The 22080-nt window shown below is 39.8% G+C and overlaps 1 protein-coding gene across 2 annotated transcripts in view; it reads right to left on the bottom strand.

Moving 5' to 3' along the window:
- EDIL3 (EGF like and discoidin domains 3) overlaps positions 1 to 22080 on the bottom strand; it is a 374627-nt gene that overhangs the window by 181195 nt on the left and 171352 nt on the right. For both annotated transcript variants that reach the window (XM_087430080.1, XM_004420388.3), the window contains one exon: positions 17875 to 18003. In XM_087430080.1, coding sequence (XP_087286206.1) covers positions 17875 to 18003 — 129 coding nt within the window. The remainder of the gene's footprint in view (positions 1 to 17874; positions 18004 to 22080) is intronic.

The following is a 22080-nucleotide window of genomic DNA, read 5'->3' as shown; positions in this document are numbered from 1 at the left end:
TGAGAACTCCCAGAGACCTCAGAGTTCCATAAAACAAAGTGAGGACCCGGAGGGAGGGGCGTTTAACACACCCTTCTCAATGGATACCCCAGTCCAAACACCCATGCTCTGCCTCCCATCCAGCAAACAGCTACCCCATGGCCTGTCACTGAGCTGAGGGGTGTGTACACTAGTGACCCAGTCCATCCATGGCAGGGCAGATATGGAGAAGAGGCCAACATAAGCCTTGGAAGTACGTTGGGTACCATTTGGACAGAGTATTCTGGGGTCCTGAGTACCTTGAGCATGACCAAGAAGGGTGGATCTGTCTGCAGGTGGGCATGCTCCTTTGTGCCCAGGGACTCCTTACCCCATGGAGAGGGTTAATGCCAGAGAAAGGCCAGAGCAAGGTCTCCAATATAAGAGAAACAGGGCAGGGGACCCTCCTGGCAGTGTCCAAGGAAAGAACTGGGAAGGGATTTGGGGTCATGTTCTTCTCTCTCATTCCAACTCATCCTCTACTCTCTACTTGTATTTTGACCTCTCCAATATCAGAGTAGATGAGATGAAAGTCTTCTTTGATGGTTGGGTTGAAATATGGCATTGGTGACCCCTGGATATGGCAGATGTACAATTGGGGGCTCATTCTCTTGTAGGGTGATTTTCTGGGTTCTTTGAAGCTACTTCATCACTGGGAATTCCTTGCCTCTGGTTGCCTTCTCTGATGAGTCACCATGCTCTGCACCCTGGTTCCTCGTGAACCACCATACTGGGGGGCAAGGAGCTTCTCTGGGCTTTCCTCTTGGGCTCCAGCTCTCCTAAGACAACATAGCTGCTTGGTTTTGGGCCACCTCTGACTCACAGGGAATCCACACACATTCTTTCCCTGCCGTATTCTAGAAGTACAGTCTATTCCTCAAACAATTTCTTGCCATTGCTCCATATCAGGTAGGGACAGCGTCAGTCACAGCCTCGTGTCTGTGGACCTCCCAGGCGGGCATTAAATCACCAGTTTGTATGTAATTGAATATAAGAAGTCATTACAAATAATAAAATGAAAAACAGTGTTTTCTTTCTTTCTGATCTCTCACGGTCTCTTTTTCCTTTATCAGTAATAATGTACTTAACACCAATCACCTTGTTAAAAGGAAATATTTGGGGCAACAAAGATACTCTGCTTTTAAAATCCACCAAGGCTCTTGAATTTTGTACTTGAGAAAGCTTTAAAAATAAAAGTTGAGCAAGAAATTTGAACCTCAAAGAGTGAGTCCACTTTCAAATGACAAAACCAAATCATGTCCAAAGTCCCTGAAAAGCAGAAAATGACCAGAAGTTTCATTTTAAATATACTCTCAGAACCATTTGAGAACGGCAGGCCATAAACTACAGCAGAAAGATAGTTGGCAATAAATATTTTTTTTCAATTCAATTGCTCTGAGGAGGAAAGAAAAAAGACTATGTTCTCAGACAAAAATGTCATTTGCACTCTTATAAGACTACACTCAAAGAGAAATTGAGATGTTATATTTCCTATGAGTTTAAAATATCAATTAAAAAAATAGAGCCCATTAAGAGTTAAACTATTCCAAAGAAATGACAATTTCACATCTGTTTAGTTTTTAATATATAAGATAATCAACTCAAAAATATACTAAATACTTTACATGACTTTAGAAGTTAAAAAGTAATCCATAGCCCAGGAACTCACCTAAGCAGACTTAAAAGATTAACCAGTGTATTTAGAGATAACAATCAGCCATCCTGAGTCAATTCATCTACACAAGTTAGGGTAATGTTGGTAGTAATGTATTAACATGGACATTGTGTCATCTATTACAGACAGAACAATGCACCTGGCAAATTTTAGCAAAAAACAAAACAAAACAAAAATCCACATGTGTAGACTTGCAGATCCTAAATGAACTCGATCCTAAATGAAAACACAGAAAATGATTCTGGAAAATGCTAGCCATATCATCACCAAAACACCTTATCAACTTCTGCGCAGATTCCATTGCTTACTCTATTCAAATACAGTGAATCATTTATACAGAGCTCCTTAGAAATTTGGAGTAATTGCCTTGACTCTGAAAAGGCTGACATGGACCTCTGGAGCTGGCCATAGTGGATTTATCTTTACTGCTGTACACGCTGTGCTGTGCTGTTCTCATTATATGAGCAGAGCCAACAGGGAAGAATTTGGAATAATTATTTAGTTTTAATATATACCTTGCTTTTTCCACAAAGCAGTTGAAACAGCTTACAGTAAAATCTGTACACATTAAGATAGTTAAAAATAAAAATAGATGGGCCGGCCCTGTGGCTTGGTGGTTAAGTGCGCGCGCTGCAATGCTGGTGGCCCAGGTTCGGATCCCGGGTGCGCATCGAGGCACCACTTCTCTGTCCATCCTGAGGCCGAGTCCCACATACAGCAACTAGAAGGATGTGCAGCTATGACATACAACTATCTACTGGGGCTTTGGGGGGAAAAAATAAAATAAATAAAATCTTTAAAAAAAAAAAATAAAAAAAAAATAAAAAATAAAAAAAAATAAAAATAGATATCCAAAGCCATTTAGTGGAGTGAGAGCAATAGGAACCTAGGAAAGAATACTTAGTGGATTTGTACATTAAGTTTGCTGATGGCAGCCAAGCAAAGTAGCTTTTACAGTTCTCAGTATCTGACAACATGGAGCATCTTTGTGCTCAGGAAAGAGAAAAATGTGCTTCCTGAATTTATATAAAATGTATAAATAATACATTAATAATAGGTCCTTGAATTCATTCATTCAACAAATATTTGTTGTACACCTACTACGTGACAGGCACCTTGCTAGATATAAGGAATAAATTGGTATGTAAAACAGACACAACTGTGCCAAATAAGGGCAAGTGACCCCAACAGGTCTAGTGCAAGAAGCAAGACAATTGCCATTATCTCCATCGTAATTCACCATGGTTTTCTCTAGGTTTCTATTTTGGTAGTCAAACAATAAGCAAGTGTTTACTGAGCCCTTACTAGTCATTCATTATTCAATCATTCACCAAACATATTTTGAGTACACACTATGTGCACAATTCTACATTATGATCAGGGATCGAGGATGACTCAAGTGGAAATTGTCTTTAAGCTACCTGAGGTGATGAGAAATACAGAGATAAATACAAAGCAAAGTAGAAAGAAAGAAGAAATAAGTTGCATGCAAAGCAGAAAGTAGGGGGCCTTTTCTGCTTAAGGAGGGAGTGGGAATCGTGGAAGCGCTCCGGGAAGGTCTGGGCCTGGCGTCACAGATGAGCGGTCAGGGAAAGCCCATCAGCAAAGGCAGCACAGCAAGCAGTCCAGGGACATGAGGGAGGAATGGCAAGTGGCCAACTTGGGCAAAGCATCTGGTCTGTAAAGGGGACTATGGAAATAAAGTAGGGAAGTTAGGTCAGGGCCAGATTTGGGCAAGAGATGAGGCTCAGCTTTGGAGCTGGTGCCCCTGACTGTGCCTCTCGCCACGCAAAGGCTAGCAAAGGAAACACACAGCTAGACTCTCGCCCTCAAGGACTTGATACCCTAACATGTGCATGGCAAGGCAAATGCCAGATCCTTGTATTTAATTATGCTCATGTACTTTTCTTCTACCAGATGATGTATTGAGTTCTGTAAGGAAAGCAACTAGACAACTGCCACGGTTCTGGGAAGGGCACATCTTCAGAGCCATCTGACCTGTGGCAGAACCACCTTCTACCATGCTCACCTTTCACCTGTCACTACGGGTTCTCAGGACCCACGTCTCCCACAAGGGGGACTCTCACGCTGCATCCCTCTCTGAGTGCTGCTGGCTCCTGCCTTACAGTATTACTCTTGAAGGATTCACTGCCTAGGCTGAGAGAATGTAGCTCACAAACGACTTCAGTGCAGTTTGAAGAGATGTAGCATTAAAGCATACACACATGGGAAAAGTCAGCAGACAATGGACTGAGCTGCTAAGAAGGTACACAAAGAAAAGTAACTCCGAGAAAAACAGCATGCTGGTTGTAAACCACAAATAATGGCACAGAGTCTAGTAGCAAAAGTGGCAAATGGCTCTCTAGAAAACCTTGATGGAAAGCGTTGCTCATCATTCTTTCATCTCTCAGACAAAGGAAGTCACCACAGGCAGGGCAACGTGAACAAAATCACCATTTCCAGGGAGAACTGTAAGGTGCTGAATCAATGCTTGTAAACAGGTATGTGCGGGTGGAAGTTCCTCCTTGTACGTATTTGCATTAAAATGCATATATGTGTGGATGCAAAGGATCCCTGAATTAATCTTCAGCCTCATCCCATCCTTGCCTCCTACTTATTTTCCATTTATTTGACGATAACTCCACCTTCCCATGTCTCTGCCTCACTTTGTTTTCCATCTGTCCTCCCTCCTTTGCCTAAAGATTAAACTCTCCATCAGAGTTTTCGATGTCAATCCCATTGCCATCTCTTCCAGTCAACTGAATTAAACAACATTAAACAAGTTTTTAAAACTATCTAACAGTCATTTATCGATCCTATTGACAATCAACACATCAGCAATCTATTGGCAATCTCCAAAAGGAGGAGAAAATGTAGCGTTCCCAAACTTATTTGGCCTTAGGACTCTTGTTAGATGAAGCGGTATTTTTCTCCACACTAATTTCATAAGCTATTGAAGGCATATACTGTTTCTTAGAGCTTTCTTTGTCTTCCACAGAGCCCAACATCATGGAAGACAGGGTATTAGTAGATGATACATTAATGGGTTGAGTGCTTAAAAGACTAATGGTTCCATTATTCACTTGTTTATTTAACAAATATTTATTGAGCACATACTATGAACTTTGTAGGCACAGGGAATAGAGCAAAAAGTAAACAAGTCCTTGCTTTTAGGAAGCTTACTTTTTAGAGGACAGAAAAATAATAGACATAGATATATAATATGTCAGGTGGTGAGGAGGGCTAAGAAATAATAAAGGAGAGTAAGAGGGGCAGAGAAGGAAGAGGTGGTGGAGGAAGGTTTTACAGAATGACATTTTACTCGGGGTAGCTGGAGAAGGGCACTCTGGAGAACTGCCACTTGTGCAAAGACCTAATACGAAAAAGAAAGGGAGCAAGCCTCGCGGTTATCCAGGAAAGAAGGCCCAGTAAGTGAGCACAGGTGCAAAGGCCCCACACTGGGAGTGGGCTTGGCGTGTCTGAAGCGGCAATGAGAGCAGTGTGTCCAAAGCTGAATCAGCACCAGGGAGTGAGATGTGGGATAAGATCAAAGATGGGCGGGAACAGAGGCGCACGTGCTTTTGGTCACTCTAGAACTTTGGATTCTACTCCAAGTGAACTAGGAAACCAGGGAGGATTCTTCACGCAGAAATGACCTAATATGAGTTGTGTTTTAAGATGATGACTCTGGCTGTTGTTTTGAAAATAGACTAGGGACAAGCGTAGAGACAGCACCATCATTGAGAGTATGTCACAGTGGAAAAATGGTGCCTTCGGGACGAAATGGAGGTGGTAAGAGGTGATCAGAATCTGGATAGCGTCTGTAAGTAATCACAGAGCAAACAGAAGACACTGAGTATAGATAACTTTTCTACAGAGTTTTATTGGAAAGCAGACAACTGGAACAATAGCATTAATGTGTTTTTGTTCTCTCTCTCTCTGTCTCTCTCTCTTCTCCTTCCTCTCTCCCTCCATCTCACCCCAGCTATTAAGAAGGTGTACACTCTCAATTATAAGACTTTGTCTTTTAAATCGAGTCATCTAGTATCCCCATTCTCTCTGCTGCAAAATTAGCTCAGAAAAAATCAGTATTTATTTTAGTACCAATTTCTTCTACCATGGTTAAAGAAAAAGTATTATGAAAACCAAACACAGAAACAATAGTGATAGTTTATGAATGTCCAGAACTTCTCATTGTACATAACCCCCTCTCATGTATTAAACTGCCTGGGCATCGTCAACCTGGACCTAAAAGTAGGCAAAGGGCCCAGTTACTTCTACTTTACAGATGAGGACAGCAAGGCTTAGCATAATCGTTAGTTCAAATTGATATGACTTGTTAATAACATAGAAAGAATTTAAGTTTGAGTCTCTTCTACATTTAAGTTCTCAACCTTCTTAACAATCATGCCTTCATTATTCAAATAAACTAGACTCATTTTATTTAGCAAGAGTCAGAAGTAGTTCCTTTACTTACCACCAAAAGAACCTTCTTCATATGGTTGGGGGAAGAATGCTCATTTAGCAATTTTCTAGTTTAAGATGTATCTTATGAAAAGATTAAAACCGCCTGAATATCTAAGGGTAATTTATTTCCAAGGATACATTGCCTTAAATTTCTCCAAACTTATAGGCTATGGTATGATGGCAAAATCAATTAGGAATCCTGAGAGCAAAATCAATCAAGTTACATCCTAAAGGCTGTTGTTAGAAAATATCCACTCAACACAATCGTGATTTCCAGATTTCCCATTAAAATGTAAACGATGTCCTCTTTTTCAAAATCATTATTGTATTTTAGTATGTAATTATATTAGTCTTGATTTACATATCACTGCTGTTATAATGTTTTCTTTAAACTATACTGTAGTATACATTGTGACTCAGCTAATGTGAAAGATAAAGTGACACAATATATCTAAAGGCAACAAATTTTATGAGTCCTTTAAAAATATCAAAATTTCAAAATTCAATATCTTAAGTAACGTCATATATATTTAAGGTGTTGATTATATACATATATATATATACATATGTGTGTGTATATATATATTTTTATCTTTAAAATTCTAGATTCTATCCTAATGATACTGTTAAAAGCTAGAAACAAATGTCAATAACGAAGCACACTGGAAATTATAACAATATATCATACTGCCCAAGTCTCTGGCAAGAAGTTAAGTAAAAAGAATAATAATTATAGTGCTACTGAAATTCATTAGCAAAAACAAGTATTTATGACTCCAGAATAATCCACTCAAAACGATTTTCCAAATCTGAACATTGTTCAGCTCCTCTCAAGTCCTCATGACCATCTCAGTCCAAGCCGCCATCATCTCCTAGCTGGTTCTAGGGGTCCACTCTTGCTCCCAACAGAGCCTGTTCTTCACCAGTGGCCAGAGTCTTTCTCCAAAAAGAAATTAGTTAATGTACTCCTTTGCTCTCACCCCACAAAGGTGCCCTTCCACAATTAAATACAATAAACAGTCCTCTTTATAGCTTATAAGCCTCTGCATGGTCCAGCCCTGGTACCACTCAGGCCTCTTCTCTGCCTCCCCTCCTCATCACTTACCATGCTCCAAGCACATACCCTTCTTGAGGCTCTAGCACTGGCTACTCCCTCTCGTGTTCTGGGCTGGCTCCTGACTTCATTCATGGATCTGCTCAAATGTCACTTGGTGGGAGAAAACTTCTTTGGCCATGCTCTAAAACACCACTCAAACATCTCTGCTCCTTAGTCCCTATCCTTATAACACACATTATAAGTTGATATTATATATTACTACTATGTTACTGTATATTATATATATATTACTATGTTATCTTTTTTCATTGAAATTTTTATTGAGATAAGTGTAGATTCACATGCATTTGTAAAAAATAACACAAAGAAATCCCATGTACACTTTACCCGGTTCCCTTCAATGGTTAACATTTTGCAAAACTGTAATATAAAAACACAACTAAAATATTGACATCATTATAATACATCAATCTTACTCAGATTTCTCCAGTTTTACTTATACTCATTTATGTGTATGTAAGTAATTCTATACAATTTTATCACATATGTAGGTTTGTGTATCTATCATCCCGGTCAATATGCTGAACAATTCAAACACCACAAGGGTATCTCATGTTGTCCTTTTATAACCACGCTCACTTCCCTCTACCCCCTCCCTAATGCTTGGAAGTCTGTCCTCCATTTCTAAAATTTTGTCTTTTCAAAAATGTTATATAGAGGCCAGCCTGGTGGCACAAGCAGTTAGGTGCATGCACTACGCTTCGGTGGCCCGGGGTTTGCCGGCCCGGATCCTGGGTGCACACTGATGAACCGCTTGTCACGCCATGCTATGGCGGTGTCCCATATAGAGTAGAGGAAGATTGGCACAGATGTTAGCTCAGGGCCAATCTTCCTCTGCAAAAAAGAGGAGGATTGGCATTGGATGTTAGTTCAGGGCTGATCGTCCTCACACACACACACACACACACACACACACACAAAAATGTTATATAATTGGAATCATCCTGTGTGTATCCTCTTGGCATTGGCTTATTTTCACTCAGCTTAATTTCCTGGAGATTTATCTAAGTTGTATTTATCAACATTTCCTTCTTTTTCATTGCTGAGTAGTAAGTATTCTGTGGAATGGATGTACCACTATTTGTTTAACCACTCACCTGTTGAAGGACATCTGGGCCAATTGTAGTTTTTGCCTATTAATAATAAAGTTTCTATGAACATCCACATACAGATTTTTCTGTAAACTTAAGTTTTCATTTCTCTGGGATAAATGCCCAAGAGTGCAATTGCTGAGTCCTATGGTAAACGTGCTGGTCATATTTTTTATTATCCTTTTCTCCCTTAGAATGGAAGTCTTATGACACCAGGAACTTGGATATTTTGGTCCAGTGCTGTATCCCAATGTCCAGAAGAGTGCTTAGCATGGAGTAGGGAGTAAACACATCTGTTGAGTGAGTAGGCTTCAGAGCCTTATGGAGATGTATTCCATGTGCACAGATGCTATTGCTTTCATAACTGACTGAGGCAAAATGAGTCTGCAAAAAGGCTCCCTGGGAAAGATGGTTGAGATGAGAAAAAGAGAGGTGAGGCCATGGCACCTGTCCTCCAACCTGCCTGAAGGGTCAGTTTGAGCCCTGAATGAAAGAGCAGTTAAGCATGGAAACAAACTAAGTGTCCATCAATGGATGAATGGATAAAGAAAATGTGATAATATGTACAATGGAATATTACTGGGCCACAAAAAAGAAGGAAACCCTGCCTGTGAGATAAAAGAAAATATATATTGGTCTCTGCCCCTGGTTCCTGGCACAGAACTCCTGAAACCATTGTAATTTCCTAAGTGATAAGAACAGTAGGAGCATCTTTTGTTCTAATATTTGGTCTTTGACCCCAGTTCCTGACACCTTTGTTATTTCCTGGGGGACAGGGGTGTCTTTTGTTCTAATAAGGCAACTTTGGGTGAGCTCCTGGATAGCTCTTGGATGAGGGGTGGTCACCAGAAAGACCAAGCCATGACTAGAAGCTTGGAATTTTCAGCCCCGCCTCCCAATCTCTTGAGGAAGGGGAAGGCCTGAAAATGGAGTTCATGATGGCTCATGCCTACATGATGAAGCCTCCATAAAAATCTCAATAGTATCGGGGTCAGAGAGCTTCCGGGTTGGTGAACACATCCACACCAGGAGGGTGATGCACTTCAACTCCACAGAACAGAAGTTCCTGCGCTCAGGAGCTCAGGACCTTCCCATACCTCACCCTGTGTATCTCTTCATTGGGCCGTTCATCTGTATCCTTTATCATATCCTTTAATAAACTGGTAAACATAAATGTTGTCCTGAGTTCTGTGAGTCACTCTAGCAAAACAATTGAACCTGAGGAGGGGGTGGTGGGAATCTCCTACTTGTAGCGAAATCGAACAGAAGTTGTGGGTAACCCAAGGACTGACTACTTTTGATTGGCATCTGAAGTGAGGTGGGCACAATCTTTTGGGACTGAGCCCTTAACCTGTGGGATCTGACATTATCTCCAGGTAGACAGTGTCAGACTTGAGTTAAATTATAGGACATCCAGCTGGTGTCTCGGAGAATTGCCTGGTGTGGTGAAAACCTCCACTCATTTGGTGACCAGAAATGTCAGAAGTGATGTATGCATAGTAAAGGACATTCACAGGAGAGAAAAACTGTAGGTTTTTTTAATACACTACCATTTGTAACAACATGGATGGACCTTTAGGACATTACGCTAAGTGAAATAAGTCAGACAGAGAAAAATAAATACCATACAATCTCACTTATGTGTGAAATCTAAAACAACAACAACAAAAACAAACATAGATACAGAGAGCAGATTGGTGGTTGCCAGAGGTAGGGGGTGGGAGGTGGGTGAAATGGATGAGGGGGGTCAAAAGGTATAAACTTCCAGTTATCAAATAAATAAGTGCTGGGGATATAATGAACTGTATGGTGACTACAGTTAACAGTATTGTACTGTATATCTACAAGTTGCAAAGAGAGCAGATCTTAGAAGTTCTCATCACAAGAAAAGAAGATTTATGTTGTATACCTGAAACTGTATAATGTTATATGTCAATTATATCTCAATAAATTAAAAAAAGAAAGAAAGAGCAGTTAGGGCAGGAAGGCTGAGCAACTGTGTCCATAAAGGTATGTGTGAGGCTCTGGGAAACGCCACACGACCTTCCAGCCCCAAGGAACACAGGAGGACCCAATGTCATTAAAATGGCTCAACTTGCCCTTATGTTTCCTCAGACCACGTGTGGTTTCAGTTGCCTGGGTGGCCACCAGCAGAGGAAATCGTAGCCAGCCCCTTAGCAGTATTTTCAAGGTGGGACCAGCAGCAGAGCCAGGGAGCTCCTGCTTGTTCCTAAGCACATGTGGCAACTTGGTGAAATAGTAAGCAAGCTCTCAAAAAATATTTGTCAAATGTGTAGATAAGTAAATAATTTCCTGACATTAGTGGAGAAGACTTCATGGAAGAATGAGGCCCTACGTGGACAACTGGTATGGAAAATGGTAGCTAAGAGTAACAGGAATTTGGAAATCAATGTAAACATTACCACAAGTGGGAGGCCTGGGGAATTTGGATTACAGGCAACAAAGTTATTGCTTTTTAACTGTATTTGTGGTACCATCTCTATTCCTGGAGAGATCTTTTATAAAATCATGAATGAATCAGTTCTAGAAGGTCAAGCCTATTAGTATAAATACACTACCTTCATGAGTATAAACTTCTGGCAAAATTTGTTTGATATATTTCTGTTCACAGTTTATGTGTTCCTGACAACCAAATTTCTTTTAATAAATAACAGGAAAAAAGGAATGTTTAAGTGTTATTTAAAGTAGCAATTTTCAAACATTTTGAGTTTGTGAATATCTGAGTATTTCATTGCAAAAGTCACAAACTGTGTCTATATTCGAATAGTGTCTCTGTGTAAACATCCATTACGTACATCTGCCAGAACAGGGCTCTTTGCGAGGCTCCTGCAAAGGATGAAAGCAAGCAAATAAAAATGCCTTGGAACTCTTACTACTGCAGATAGATTAAGGCATAACATATTTTAAGAATAGTAAGCCAATATCTTCCTCTGGCCTGATTCTTTCAATTCGTAAGGGTTCTTGCTGTAAGATGATTTCCATCATATTAAGCAAAGGTTGAATGACAAAATTCAATAAGGTTGCATGATTACACATTTAGTGTGGAATTATATTTGTGTATCCTAAGCTTGGTTTCCTTTTGAGTATTTCTTTGCTTAGTTTCTTTAAAGCATACTAATTCCTCACAGTATGGTTCTAGAACACTGATTCTCAGCCTTGGCTGCACATTAGAATCAGCTGGGGAGATTTTAAAACTCTTAATGCCTAGACCATACCCCAGACCAATTAAATCAGAATCTCTGGGGTAGAAGCCAGGCATTGTAGTTTTGATAGGTCCCCAGGTGATTCTAATGTGCAGCCAAGCTGAGAACCAATGTTCTAGAATCATTTGCCTCAGTTTCACTAGGGTACTTGTTGATAGTCAGACCTGGGTCCACAATTAAATCTATTAAATTGGAATTCTTATGGATGAGCAGGAGGAATCTGAATATTTATCTGTATTCCCAGATAATTCATATGTACACCAGGTTTGAGAACCGTTGGCTTATAGCATTAAGGTGGCTAACATCGACCTAGAATGTCATCAGCGAACAGGAAAATTTGAAATCTCAATCCACAGTCGGAAAACCTTTTGAGGTTGGAGACAAGTGTATTTTGGAAGTCTCCTTAGAGGTCTTTAGCCAGTGTAGTTATACAGTTTGCAGGTGTCAGTAATAACTCCAGGTAAAGTTTCCACACATTTTTGAAGTGAATACTTTATTAGGACAAATTGATCCTCTAGTGGAAAAGCTAAAATAAAGAGGCCATCTAGCTAAAATTAGAACAAGTAATTAAAAAAAATAATAATTACCTATTAGAACTAAGGATGCTAAGAGAGGCATTCTTATAGAAAAGCATAACGCTCCAAACTGGGCTTCTCCCTGCCCCAACACTCAAACTTCTTTTTCTAAAAAATTATAATTAAAATATTTTTGAAGAAAGGGAAAAATTAAAGACCAATAGGAAGCCCATCCCCATTATATTTAAAAATATTTGTTCATTAGGCATATCTAATCCTTTAAAATATGTAAAGTATGTTTTGCAACCTTTCACCTGATCCTAACAAATATCCTATTTAGGGAAGCAGGACAAAGGATTATTAGTCCCAATTTTTATAGACATGTTATTTCTAGCACATAAGACAGTGTGAAGTTCTAAGTGTTTGCTGAATTGAAGTGAACTGAATTGAATTGAATTATCAGGTGAGAAAGCTAAGCACAGAACCATTATGTGCTAACTGACCCTTCATCAACTGATCAAGAGAGAACTGCATCAAAAACCCAGGTCTGATCCACAATTCTTCCCCTAACAGCATGCTTCCTCCAGCATAATTCGCAAATTAAAGGTCATTCTTTAAGCCAGTAGTCCTCAAGCTTGGTGCCCCTAAAGACCATATGAATGCTTTTAATTATATCCAGGGTACTGACCAAGGATTCTGATTCAACAGGACTGAGGTGGGACCAGATTCTGTATGTTTAACAAGCACCACACATACCAGAGAAAATGTGTAATTGCCAAATATGTAATTAATCCAATTAACAGTGGTGGTCACAACAGCAGATATCATTAGCTAACTCTAATGATGTTAAAAGTGAGACAAGTGCAATATGTAAGTTATAAAAGTAACATGACTCATAGCCCCAATAAATATTTGTTGAATGTATGAATCCATTAATCAATAGTATAAAATCAAGACCAAACTGGTTTACAATAGTTAGCATAATATACAAAGAATCCCACCCTTTTCTCGGTGGGAAAAGGGACTAGAGAGCACATTATCTTGAGCTAATCTGATAGCGTGGATCACTTCTTTAAACCAGTCCTTTTTCTTTCAGGGCTTGGTGGGCACCTAGATCAGCTCCCCTTCTGCAAAGAAGGCAGGAACCAAGACAATTTGTTCTGAAAAGGACTGGAAGGTTGTGGAGCTCTGCACAGGTAGGGAAGAATGCACAGAATGCCTCCAGTGGTAAGACGAGCAAAGAGTTCTGGGAATGAAGAAACAGTCCTTCCCTAAGGCAGTAGATTTGTTACTAGGCAACAAATAAAATATGATTACTTCTAGCTAGCCCCAAATGCAGCTCCCAGCAGAAAACTGCTTGCTTAAAAATGCCTTTCAAAAGTCTAAGCTCTAGACAATTTTGGTGTTCAATTCATCTCATAATTTACATCTTATAATTTACACAAATGTACACACACATATACACATATGTGTATATATATGTATATATGTGTGTGCATATATATTTCACATTATTGTATGGCATTTTAAGAACATGTATAATTTGGTTATTCTACACAAAAAACAGTACTAATCATTATTAGTCTTATAAAGTTATAACCTCATGTTATTTTCATTACCAAAAAAGCATAGGTACTGGCTAAAATCCAAAAACACTAACAATAACCAATGCTTGTGAGGATATGTAACAGCAGGAACTCTCATTCATTGCTGGTAAGTATGCAAAATGGTACAGCCACCATGGAAGGGAGTTTGGCAGTTTCTTACAAAACTGAATGTACTCTTCCCAAGATCTAGCAATCGCACTCTTAGGTATTTGTTCAAATAAGTTGAAAACTTATATTCACACAAAAACCTGCACATGAATGTTTATAGCAGCTCTATTCACAGTGGCCAAAAATGAAAGCAACAAAGATGTTTTTCAATAGATGAATGAATAAACAAACTGTGGGGCATTCATAAAATGGAATATTATTCAGTGGTTAAAAAAAAGAGCTATCAAGTCACAAAAAGACATGGAGGAACCTTAAATGCATATTGCTAAGTGAAAGAAATTAGTCTGAAAAGTTTTCATACTATATGATTCCAGCTACATACTATACGATTCTGACTACACGACGTTCTGGAAAAGGCAAAATTATAGAGACATTAAAAAAAAATTAAGTGGTTGCCAGGGGTTGAGGGAGGGAGGAAGGGATGAATAGGCAGAGCACAGAAGATTTTTAGGTCAGTGAAACTATTTGATCCGAGGCTATGATGGAAACATGATATTATACATTTTTCAAAATCCATAGAACTGTACAATACAAACACTGAACACTAATATAAACTATGACCTTTAGTTAATAATAATGTATTAATATTGGTTCATCAATTATAACAAATATACCATATTAATGCAAGATGTTAATAATAGGGTAAATTATGCAGGAGGGGGAATATATGGGAACTCTCTGTACTCTATGCTCAATTTTTCCGTAAACTTAAAACTGTTCTCAAAACTAAAACCTATGAATTGAAAAAAAGCATATGTAGGTAATATTTAATGCTAGCACTGGAAACATTTTTTTTCTAATTTGTAACATATTGACAAAATAGTTGTTAAACTAAACCTATTAACTAGGTATTTGTCACTCTGTATCATGTAACTCAAAATTCTTTAACTATTTAGCTATATTCCAAAGGATATTTAATTCACATTCTGTCTTAAGAACTAAATTAATAAGCTCCCATATATGAATATCTGAAGAATTTTTTTCAATTCCTTTCCCAGGTGAAATGTTCATATTATATTGGTATATCTCTCATTTTCATTGATTTTCAATATAGTTGTAATCTGTAAAAACTATAACGAATATTTTGTCTATCATGTGTTGTTATGTAACTGAATGCAGAAGGTGCTACCTTAATCTATGAGATGATTACTTTTAGCTACTGAAAGCCTTGTGCAGCAATTATCAAACTTCAATATGTGTGGGAGTCTACGGGGATCATTTTGAGATACAGATTCTGATTTAGTTGGTTTGAGGTGTAGCCTCACCATCTGCATTTCTAACGAGCTTCCAGATGACCATGACTCATGACTACACTTGAGGAGCAAGGTTCTAGAGTATATCTGGGCCATAAAACTATTACCACTGGAAAAGAAAAAAAAAACCCAAAACCAAATACCTAGCAGTTCTTGCAAGGGCTTAAAGAGCTGCTTTTTTGTTTCTCCTACCTGGAAAAGCTCTCAGGGCTCCCAGCACCTCTAAATCTACTTTCCCAAATATAATCCTTTTCAAATTCATCTGTAAAGAGGAAGGCTTGATAACCTTTGGACAGGAAGCAAGCTACCATTTAATACTCTCCTACCTTGCATGAACCAAAGATCATCTATTTCTAATTCAATTCCTCGATTTATATGTCTTCAATCACAGAAAGGTTAAGTGACAGGCTCAAGGTCATTTATCCAATAACTGTAAAGGTCAGGTCTCAAATCCAGGTCTCTGATTGCAAATCCAGTCCTTTTGCCTCCATTCTCTGTTGCTTCTAATAATGATGCACTTCAGGGAATAGGGACCAGTTTGTTCAGACCACAAAATCCCAGCTCTGAAGTGAATCTCTCGGCCTTGGGCTTCCCATTGCAATTCCTAACACAGATTTAAGGTCTTGTGGGGGATCAGGTGCCGTAAGGGGGAAGGTTTCTTTGTACTTCAAAATAAGCCTTGAAATTCAACACCTCGGTGGGGTTTAATGAGCTTATTGGAGTATGGTGTAAGGTTTCAGAAAAAAGACTTGGATGTTTCCCCATGGAGAATGGGAACAAAGATGATTTGTTCTATTTCTCCAAACTTGATGGTTCTCTTGAAAGAAGTCACATTCACAGAATGTGTGGGAGTCAGAGGCAGGTGGATCCTTCCCCAGTACCACCTGTCCACAGCAACCTCGCTTCTATTGGGACAAATGATGACTTGATGTCTTCAATGGGACTTCTAGGCTGTTAAAGATAACTGAAACTAAACTCTTCTTCACAATATGAAGAAAACAAGGCCCAGAGATGTGAAGAGAATTTTGTGCCATTGTACAGATATTATTAGTTGGAACTTAGATTTGGAGTTTCTCAACCTCTGGTTTAAGGACCAGCCCCAACTTTACACTGACATCAGCAGTAGGTTAGGGTGGGAGGGTTAACAAATATGAAATATTTAAGTGACATTAGGGTCTAGACATGGCTTCCAAATACTGTGCTTCTAAGGATTTCTGACAGTAAGAATCTGCCTTTGGACACTCTCGTCCTCTCCCTCCTGGAGCCCTGCAGCATAGGGAAGAGACAGTTAGGATCACGTGACCTTGGGTGCAATTCCTGCCTCTGAACATTGGACAACATCCCATTATGAAAATTCTGTCCTCATTTCAAGGGGGGATTCCTCTGTAAGGGTGTGTGCTGCATTCAAGCAGCTCTCAATTGAGGGGCTCAAGTGGGGTGGCCAGACTGTCTCCCTCTGGGCACTGCTCTGACACCACATCACACAGTTTAGTAAATAAGTAAGGTTAGTGACATTATCTTCACAGGATTAAGTGACTGTCAAGGCAGCCAAGATTCTGGGCTCCCATCTCTGTCTTTCCAGGTATGTTTTGAGGTGTTCACGTGGGGAGGCTGAGCAGTGATGCTACAATAAAGGAGAATCAGCCTTGTCAGCTCTGGACCCAGCCAGAGAAAAATCAGTAGCCTCTCAGTTCCTTGTTGGTGAGCTGAGCTCTTGGAGACAACTGCAAGCAGTTTAGGCGCCCTGTACTATAACAGTCTTCTACAGAAATTCCACAAACTCCTGGCCATGGCAAGGCTCCAGAAGGGTAGAAAATGCCCCAAAAGTCTCAGAGCCAGGAGGCACTCTATATTTTTTGCTGCTAGTTGGAAATCTGGTTCTAGCTGACATAACCAGCCTTGCCTTACTCATTGCTAACACCGTGGTTTTGACCATCACTCCAGTACTCATAGCTCGTATATTCCTCCCCCACTCTTCCTACCACGTGCTGTTCCCCTGTTCCTCTCCCTCTGACTAATATCCTAACCCTCCTTCAAGACTCAGCTCACACATGGCAGCCTCTCTAAGAGCCTTCCCTGACAGCTTATAGTCTACCTTGGCCTCCGATCTTGCTGAACCCTTGCTGGTTAAGGGCCCACACCACCCATTTGGCATTTATATTGAGCCACACATCTAAGAAAAAGTCATCACAAGTGGACATATTTTGTTTAACTTCTCAGGATAAATAAGAATGGGAATGAAAAAGAGAAGTGCAGATAACACACTTATTGAACTTTCAAAGATTTTCACACTAAAAATGCCAACATGTGAGAAGGAGGAAATTAACTTATAGACATGGCAGGGTGGGCAGTTTCCTCTACTTTTCTGGGTATCATGTCTGAACTAATCAACATAATAATGTCTGGGAAGCTTGAAGAATGTAGCTTCAGGACAAGCATGAAAGAAAGAGCAGACATCAGTTTATTATAAAAAGCAACACTTTGCAAGCATGGCTGAACAATCATGAAAAGGGCCAACAGAAAATGACTAGCTCCCCACACCACGTGGAGGACTGAAACACAGTCTGGGAATCCTCAGTGGGGGATGCGGTGATTTAGTGGGAGAGAAGCAGCGTTAGCCAACTGTCAGGGCTCTTTGCTCCTGGAAAATTCTATCATTCTACTACAAACAAGAATGATAATGACCTGTATACTTTGCAATCAATAATAATAAAAGCACAATGTCTGTGGATAACTTACTGTGCTGACAGTGAATCCCATTAAATCCTCGGGGACATTTACACACATAACCTATGAATGTGTCCCCTCTGTACGCTTCACTTATTTCACAGGTTCCTTCATTATGGCAGGGATTAGGAATGCAGGGACCTGAAAGACAGAAAAAATATTGCTGCATGATGCACATGATGCATACGCTTTAAAGTAGACATTGGGTCAACATTTTGCCATTAATTTTTATAGAAAAAAGTGTTCTGGATATTAGTGGCACAGGAAATGTAGTAGTTGTATGGACTCTGGAGACCAAAGGCCTGGATTTGAATCCTGGTTTCACCACTTTCTAGCCATGTGGTCTTGGAGGATTTATTTAACCTCTCTGTGCCTCAGTCTCACCTTCTGTTAAATGTCGATACTAAGAGAATCTACCTCAAAGGGTGATGATACAGATGAAAAGAATTCATACATATAAAATACCCAGAACAGTGTCTGATATATATTAAGCACTCAAAAATATTAGCACTAAGTAAAATATTATTTGGTCTCCAAATTGTTAAATACCTTCTGCATGTTTAAAAAGTAATAGTGAACGGCAATTTCTGGAGTTATGAACACTGAAGAGCTTTTGTTCCTCGCTGGTGAAAGTAGCATAAACTTGCCAATGACTGTAACCACATAGGCCAAATGAAGTGGATAGCTGGTTGCAATACTTGTAGACGATTTATGAGTTTGTGGTTGGGCATATTTCTGGAGAACCACAATTTTTGCCAATCTACAAGAAGTAGCTCATCAAAAGTTGCAAATCTAGAGAAGAAGGGCTGATGGTCATTTTTAAGCTTTGAGAAAGTAACTTCACCAGAGTGACTGGGACCTGTGACCGCCAATAGAAGCCTGGTGCTCGACGTCCCTTGGAGACAACCAGCTGCCAGCACCGTGGGGGTGTAGAGCTAGGCCAGTCCTGCCTGACCCGGGACTTCTCTAGTGCACATTCTTTACTCTGGGGTGCCCCTTTGCTGTGACTGAGATTTTCTCAGATGGCACGGCAGTCTGAGGCTCTTTCTACGCAATCTTCCTTCCTTCCTTTTCTCCCTTCAGAGGTGACAGGCTTGTGTCACAGTCTGAAAGCTCATCCTACCTACTCTTGCTCCCTCTCCCCTTTGTCATCCCCCCAGTAAACCTATTGCACCTCTCATTCTGTCTATAGTTGGCTTCTTGGAGGATGCTAATTGACCCAGGGCAGAATCCAGACTGGAGATTGTGAAGAAAGGAAGAGACAAGTTGAAGGAAGAAAAAGCTCTTCCTGGGAGATGAAGGAAGACCAAGGAAAAAATATAACAGTCTCTAATTTTGTCTTTTTTTTTAAATTGGAGAGACTAGAACATATTTATAAGTGAAAGAAAAGTCACTGAAGATACAGTTAAGATGTAAATATGAGAAAAGGAAAGCAAGAGTTATTAAACTAAGTATCTGACTATGTGTGAAGAGGTGAATGCCAGAGTCCTGGAGGAAGATTAGCCAAGAAAAAGAGCAAGTGGTTTCAGCAGAGACTAGAGGGAAGGCAAAGGCTTGGCCACAGAATAGTGATAACTTGATGCAACTGGATGGAGCTCCAACAGGCGAGGCTATTAGAAGGGTGCAATAGTGAATGGCTACTCAAGCGTGGTCAAAGCCATACAAAGACATATGGAGAGAGAAGGAAATTTACCCTCATCACTTTGAGCAGTGCCATAGGACGCCAACAGCAGGAAGCACTTAGGGGGTGGGCAACGTCATTTTGCATTTAGGCAAGACTTTATCATTCTACTCCTTCCTCCAGCAGCTGTCTTTGACACTCAGTTTCTTCCAGCTTAAAATTTGTGAAATTCAACTGTTGCAGAATCTAATAAAGATATGCATGAAAAAGGAAACAATGTCGCAACTCTTAGTGCCTGGATCTTTACTTCTTGATAGGGCTGACTTTCAGAAAGTAAAACGAAATCAATGTATCTGTGATTTTCCTCCAGATAGCTCCATACCAATTAAAAACGGTATATTTATTTCTCTGTGCTGTGCAGTAGATGTCAATTGCACGAACCAACACCTGCCCTTGAGGTGGAATGCTGCCAGAGCTTGAGACAGGAAGAAGGTGCAACACCAATGATCAGTTTGGTGGCAATTTGAATCATTTTCTCCCATCACTAAGAGATGCAAATCATGCTCTAGAACCTACCTTTCCTTCTCTTCTTTCTCAGCTTCTACTACTTCCTTCCTCTCAAACTAACTAGCATTTGATAGTGCCTTATAATTTACAAATTATTTTCACATAAATAATCTCATTTATTCCTCACAGCAACTGGATGAGGTAGCTGTCATTACCATTCTCTTTTAGATTTTTTTAAAAACTGAAAGTCAGAAAGATTAGATAATATTTCTCAAAGGAACATCTATGAGTGATGCATTTAGGTCTCAAACTAAGAACCTGTGATTTTTAAAACATACACTCCTTAGAGAATCAACTGATTGGGGAGGGGAGAATGAAATAAAAGTAATATTAGAGTTTTGACTCATCAGTTCACTTCAAAATAATAAAAAACATGACTTAGATTTTATTAACTGATAGCCATGCATATAACTGCAAAGGAAAAAACAAATAATTAGAGTCAAAGAACTAAATAATGTTAAACAAATAAGGAACCTTGGAAATGACCTAATCCAATCTTTCAATTTTGCAGATGAGGAAACAGTGCTTAATAAGAATTCAGTGATTTCTCCAAAAAAACCACATCTAATATGAGGAAAATTGGATTTAAGAAATTGTATCTAGGAGGAAAAAAGTTATTAAAACCAAAAATGATTAAGCTATTCCTGACCCCTCAAGAGAGTGATATAATTTATATCAGAAAGAACATAAATCGTTTCCATGCTCCCTTCCCCTTACGGAGTTGGGTAAGGGAGGGATTAAAAAAAAAAAAATGACTGAAGTAGTAAGGCCTTTGCCAGTTCTTGGGAGCAGTTAAAGCCATGATTCCGAGGAGGGTGGTGGATGGAAGTCACTTTGAAGAACAAAGGCGCAATATGAGCCTGGAATAGATGACCACTTCTACTCATCCCTACTGCATCTTTGGAAAAGTAGAACTTGGCTAGAAGCTGAGGATGTTAGCGACTGCATAATAAAGGGAAGAGCTTAGGAATGGATGGGGGAAACCCAGGACAGGAGACCCCAAAAGTAGAGCTGGAAGTAGACTTCAGGGAGAGAAGGGGGTCAAGCAGTGTGCTGTGAGGCTGTAATATGTGAAGAAAAGTAGCTAGTAAGAAATTGTGATGTCTGAAATTCAGGTTTGTTTGCACAGCTGCAATGAGAACTGTCTCTGCTGGAGCATCCACATCTGCACTCTGGTTTGCTGGACACACACTTTGTGTGTGGTGTTTGGGGAAACCCAGGGAAAGGGCTGTGCTGTTCATCGGGCTCATCTCCACAGAAGGCAAGAAGTGTTGCAGCAGATGATGCCCAAGCGATTCAAGAATCCAGGGGGTACAGAAACCTGAAGACAGAGCTGAGAGGAGTATCAAAAGTCCTAGACACTCCAGAGATTTCCTGAGGGCATAGGTGAAGCCTGTCCAGTGATCTTGGTGCAGCCTCTGGGATTCCCAAAAGACGTGAGTTAGAGAGTGGAGTTAATCTTATCACCCCTTGATGGACATCATGACCTCAGCAGACATCTAGGTTTCACAAAAAGACTACCTGTTACAGAGGTTGTGGCTGCTATTATTTTTCCTCCTCCAAGAAATTCATTTAAAGGGTGAAGTTGAGGTAAAGCAAATGGGATGAGGATTTCAATCTTTCTAAAGAGCCTTATATACTGACATGAAGTATATACATAATATTCCTTACAACGGTCTGTAAGAATATATCTTTGTTTCAGAGGCAAGAAAACAAGCCTCCTCAGAGAAGTTAAGTCAAGTCTAACTGGAAAGGCCAAGATTTTAACACACTCTGCCTGACTACAAATCTACGCTTTTCCATTACACCACACTTCTTGCCATGTTGAAGATCTGTACATTAATACGTGAGTCTTGACAGATGCAAACAGAATCAGCATGAATGCACTAAGTGCATTCCTATAAATAACAGAGGACTCCAAAGCCTTCCCAAATGGAAATATTTCAGAGTATTTTCAGCAAATGGGTCAGGGGGTATTAGACATTATGAACATCAATAAGCTCTGCTATGCTATAAGTACTCCGTTTCAG

This window comes from Ceratotherium simum, chromosome 4 (genome assembly GCF_057802395.1).
Source record: "Ceratotherium simum simum isolate JZ-2026a chromosome 4, ASM5780239v1, whole genome shotgun sequence".
In the NCBI taxonomy this organism is placed as follows: Eukaryota; Metazoa; Chordata; class Mammalia; order Perissodactyla; family Rhinocerotidae; genus Ceratotherium; species Ceratotherium simum.
This window is presented reverse-complemented; position numbering and strand designations above follow the sequence as displayed.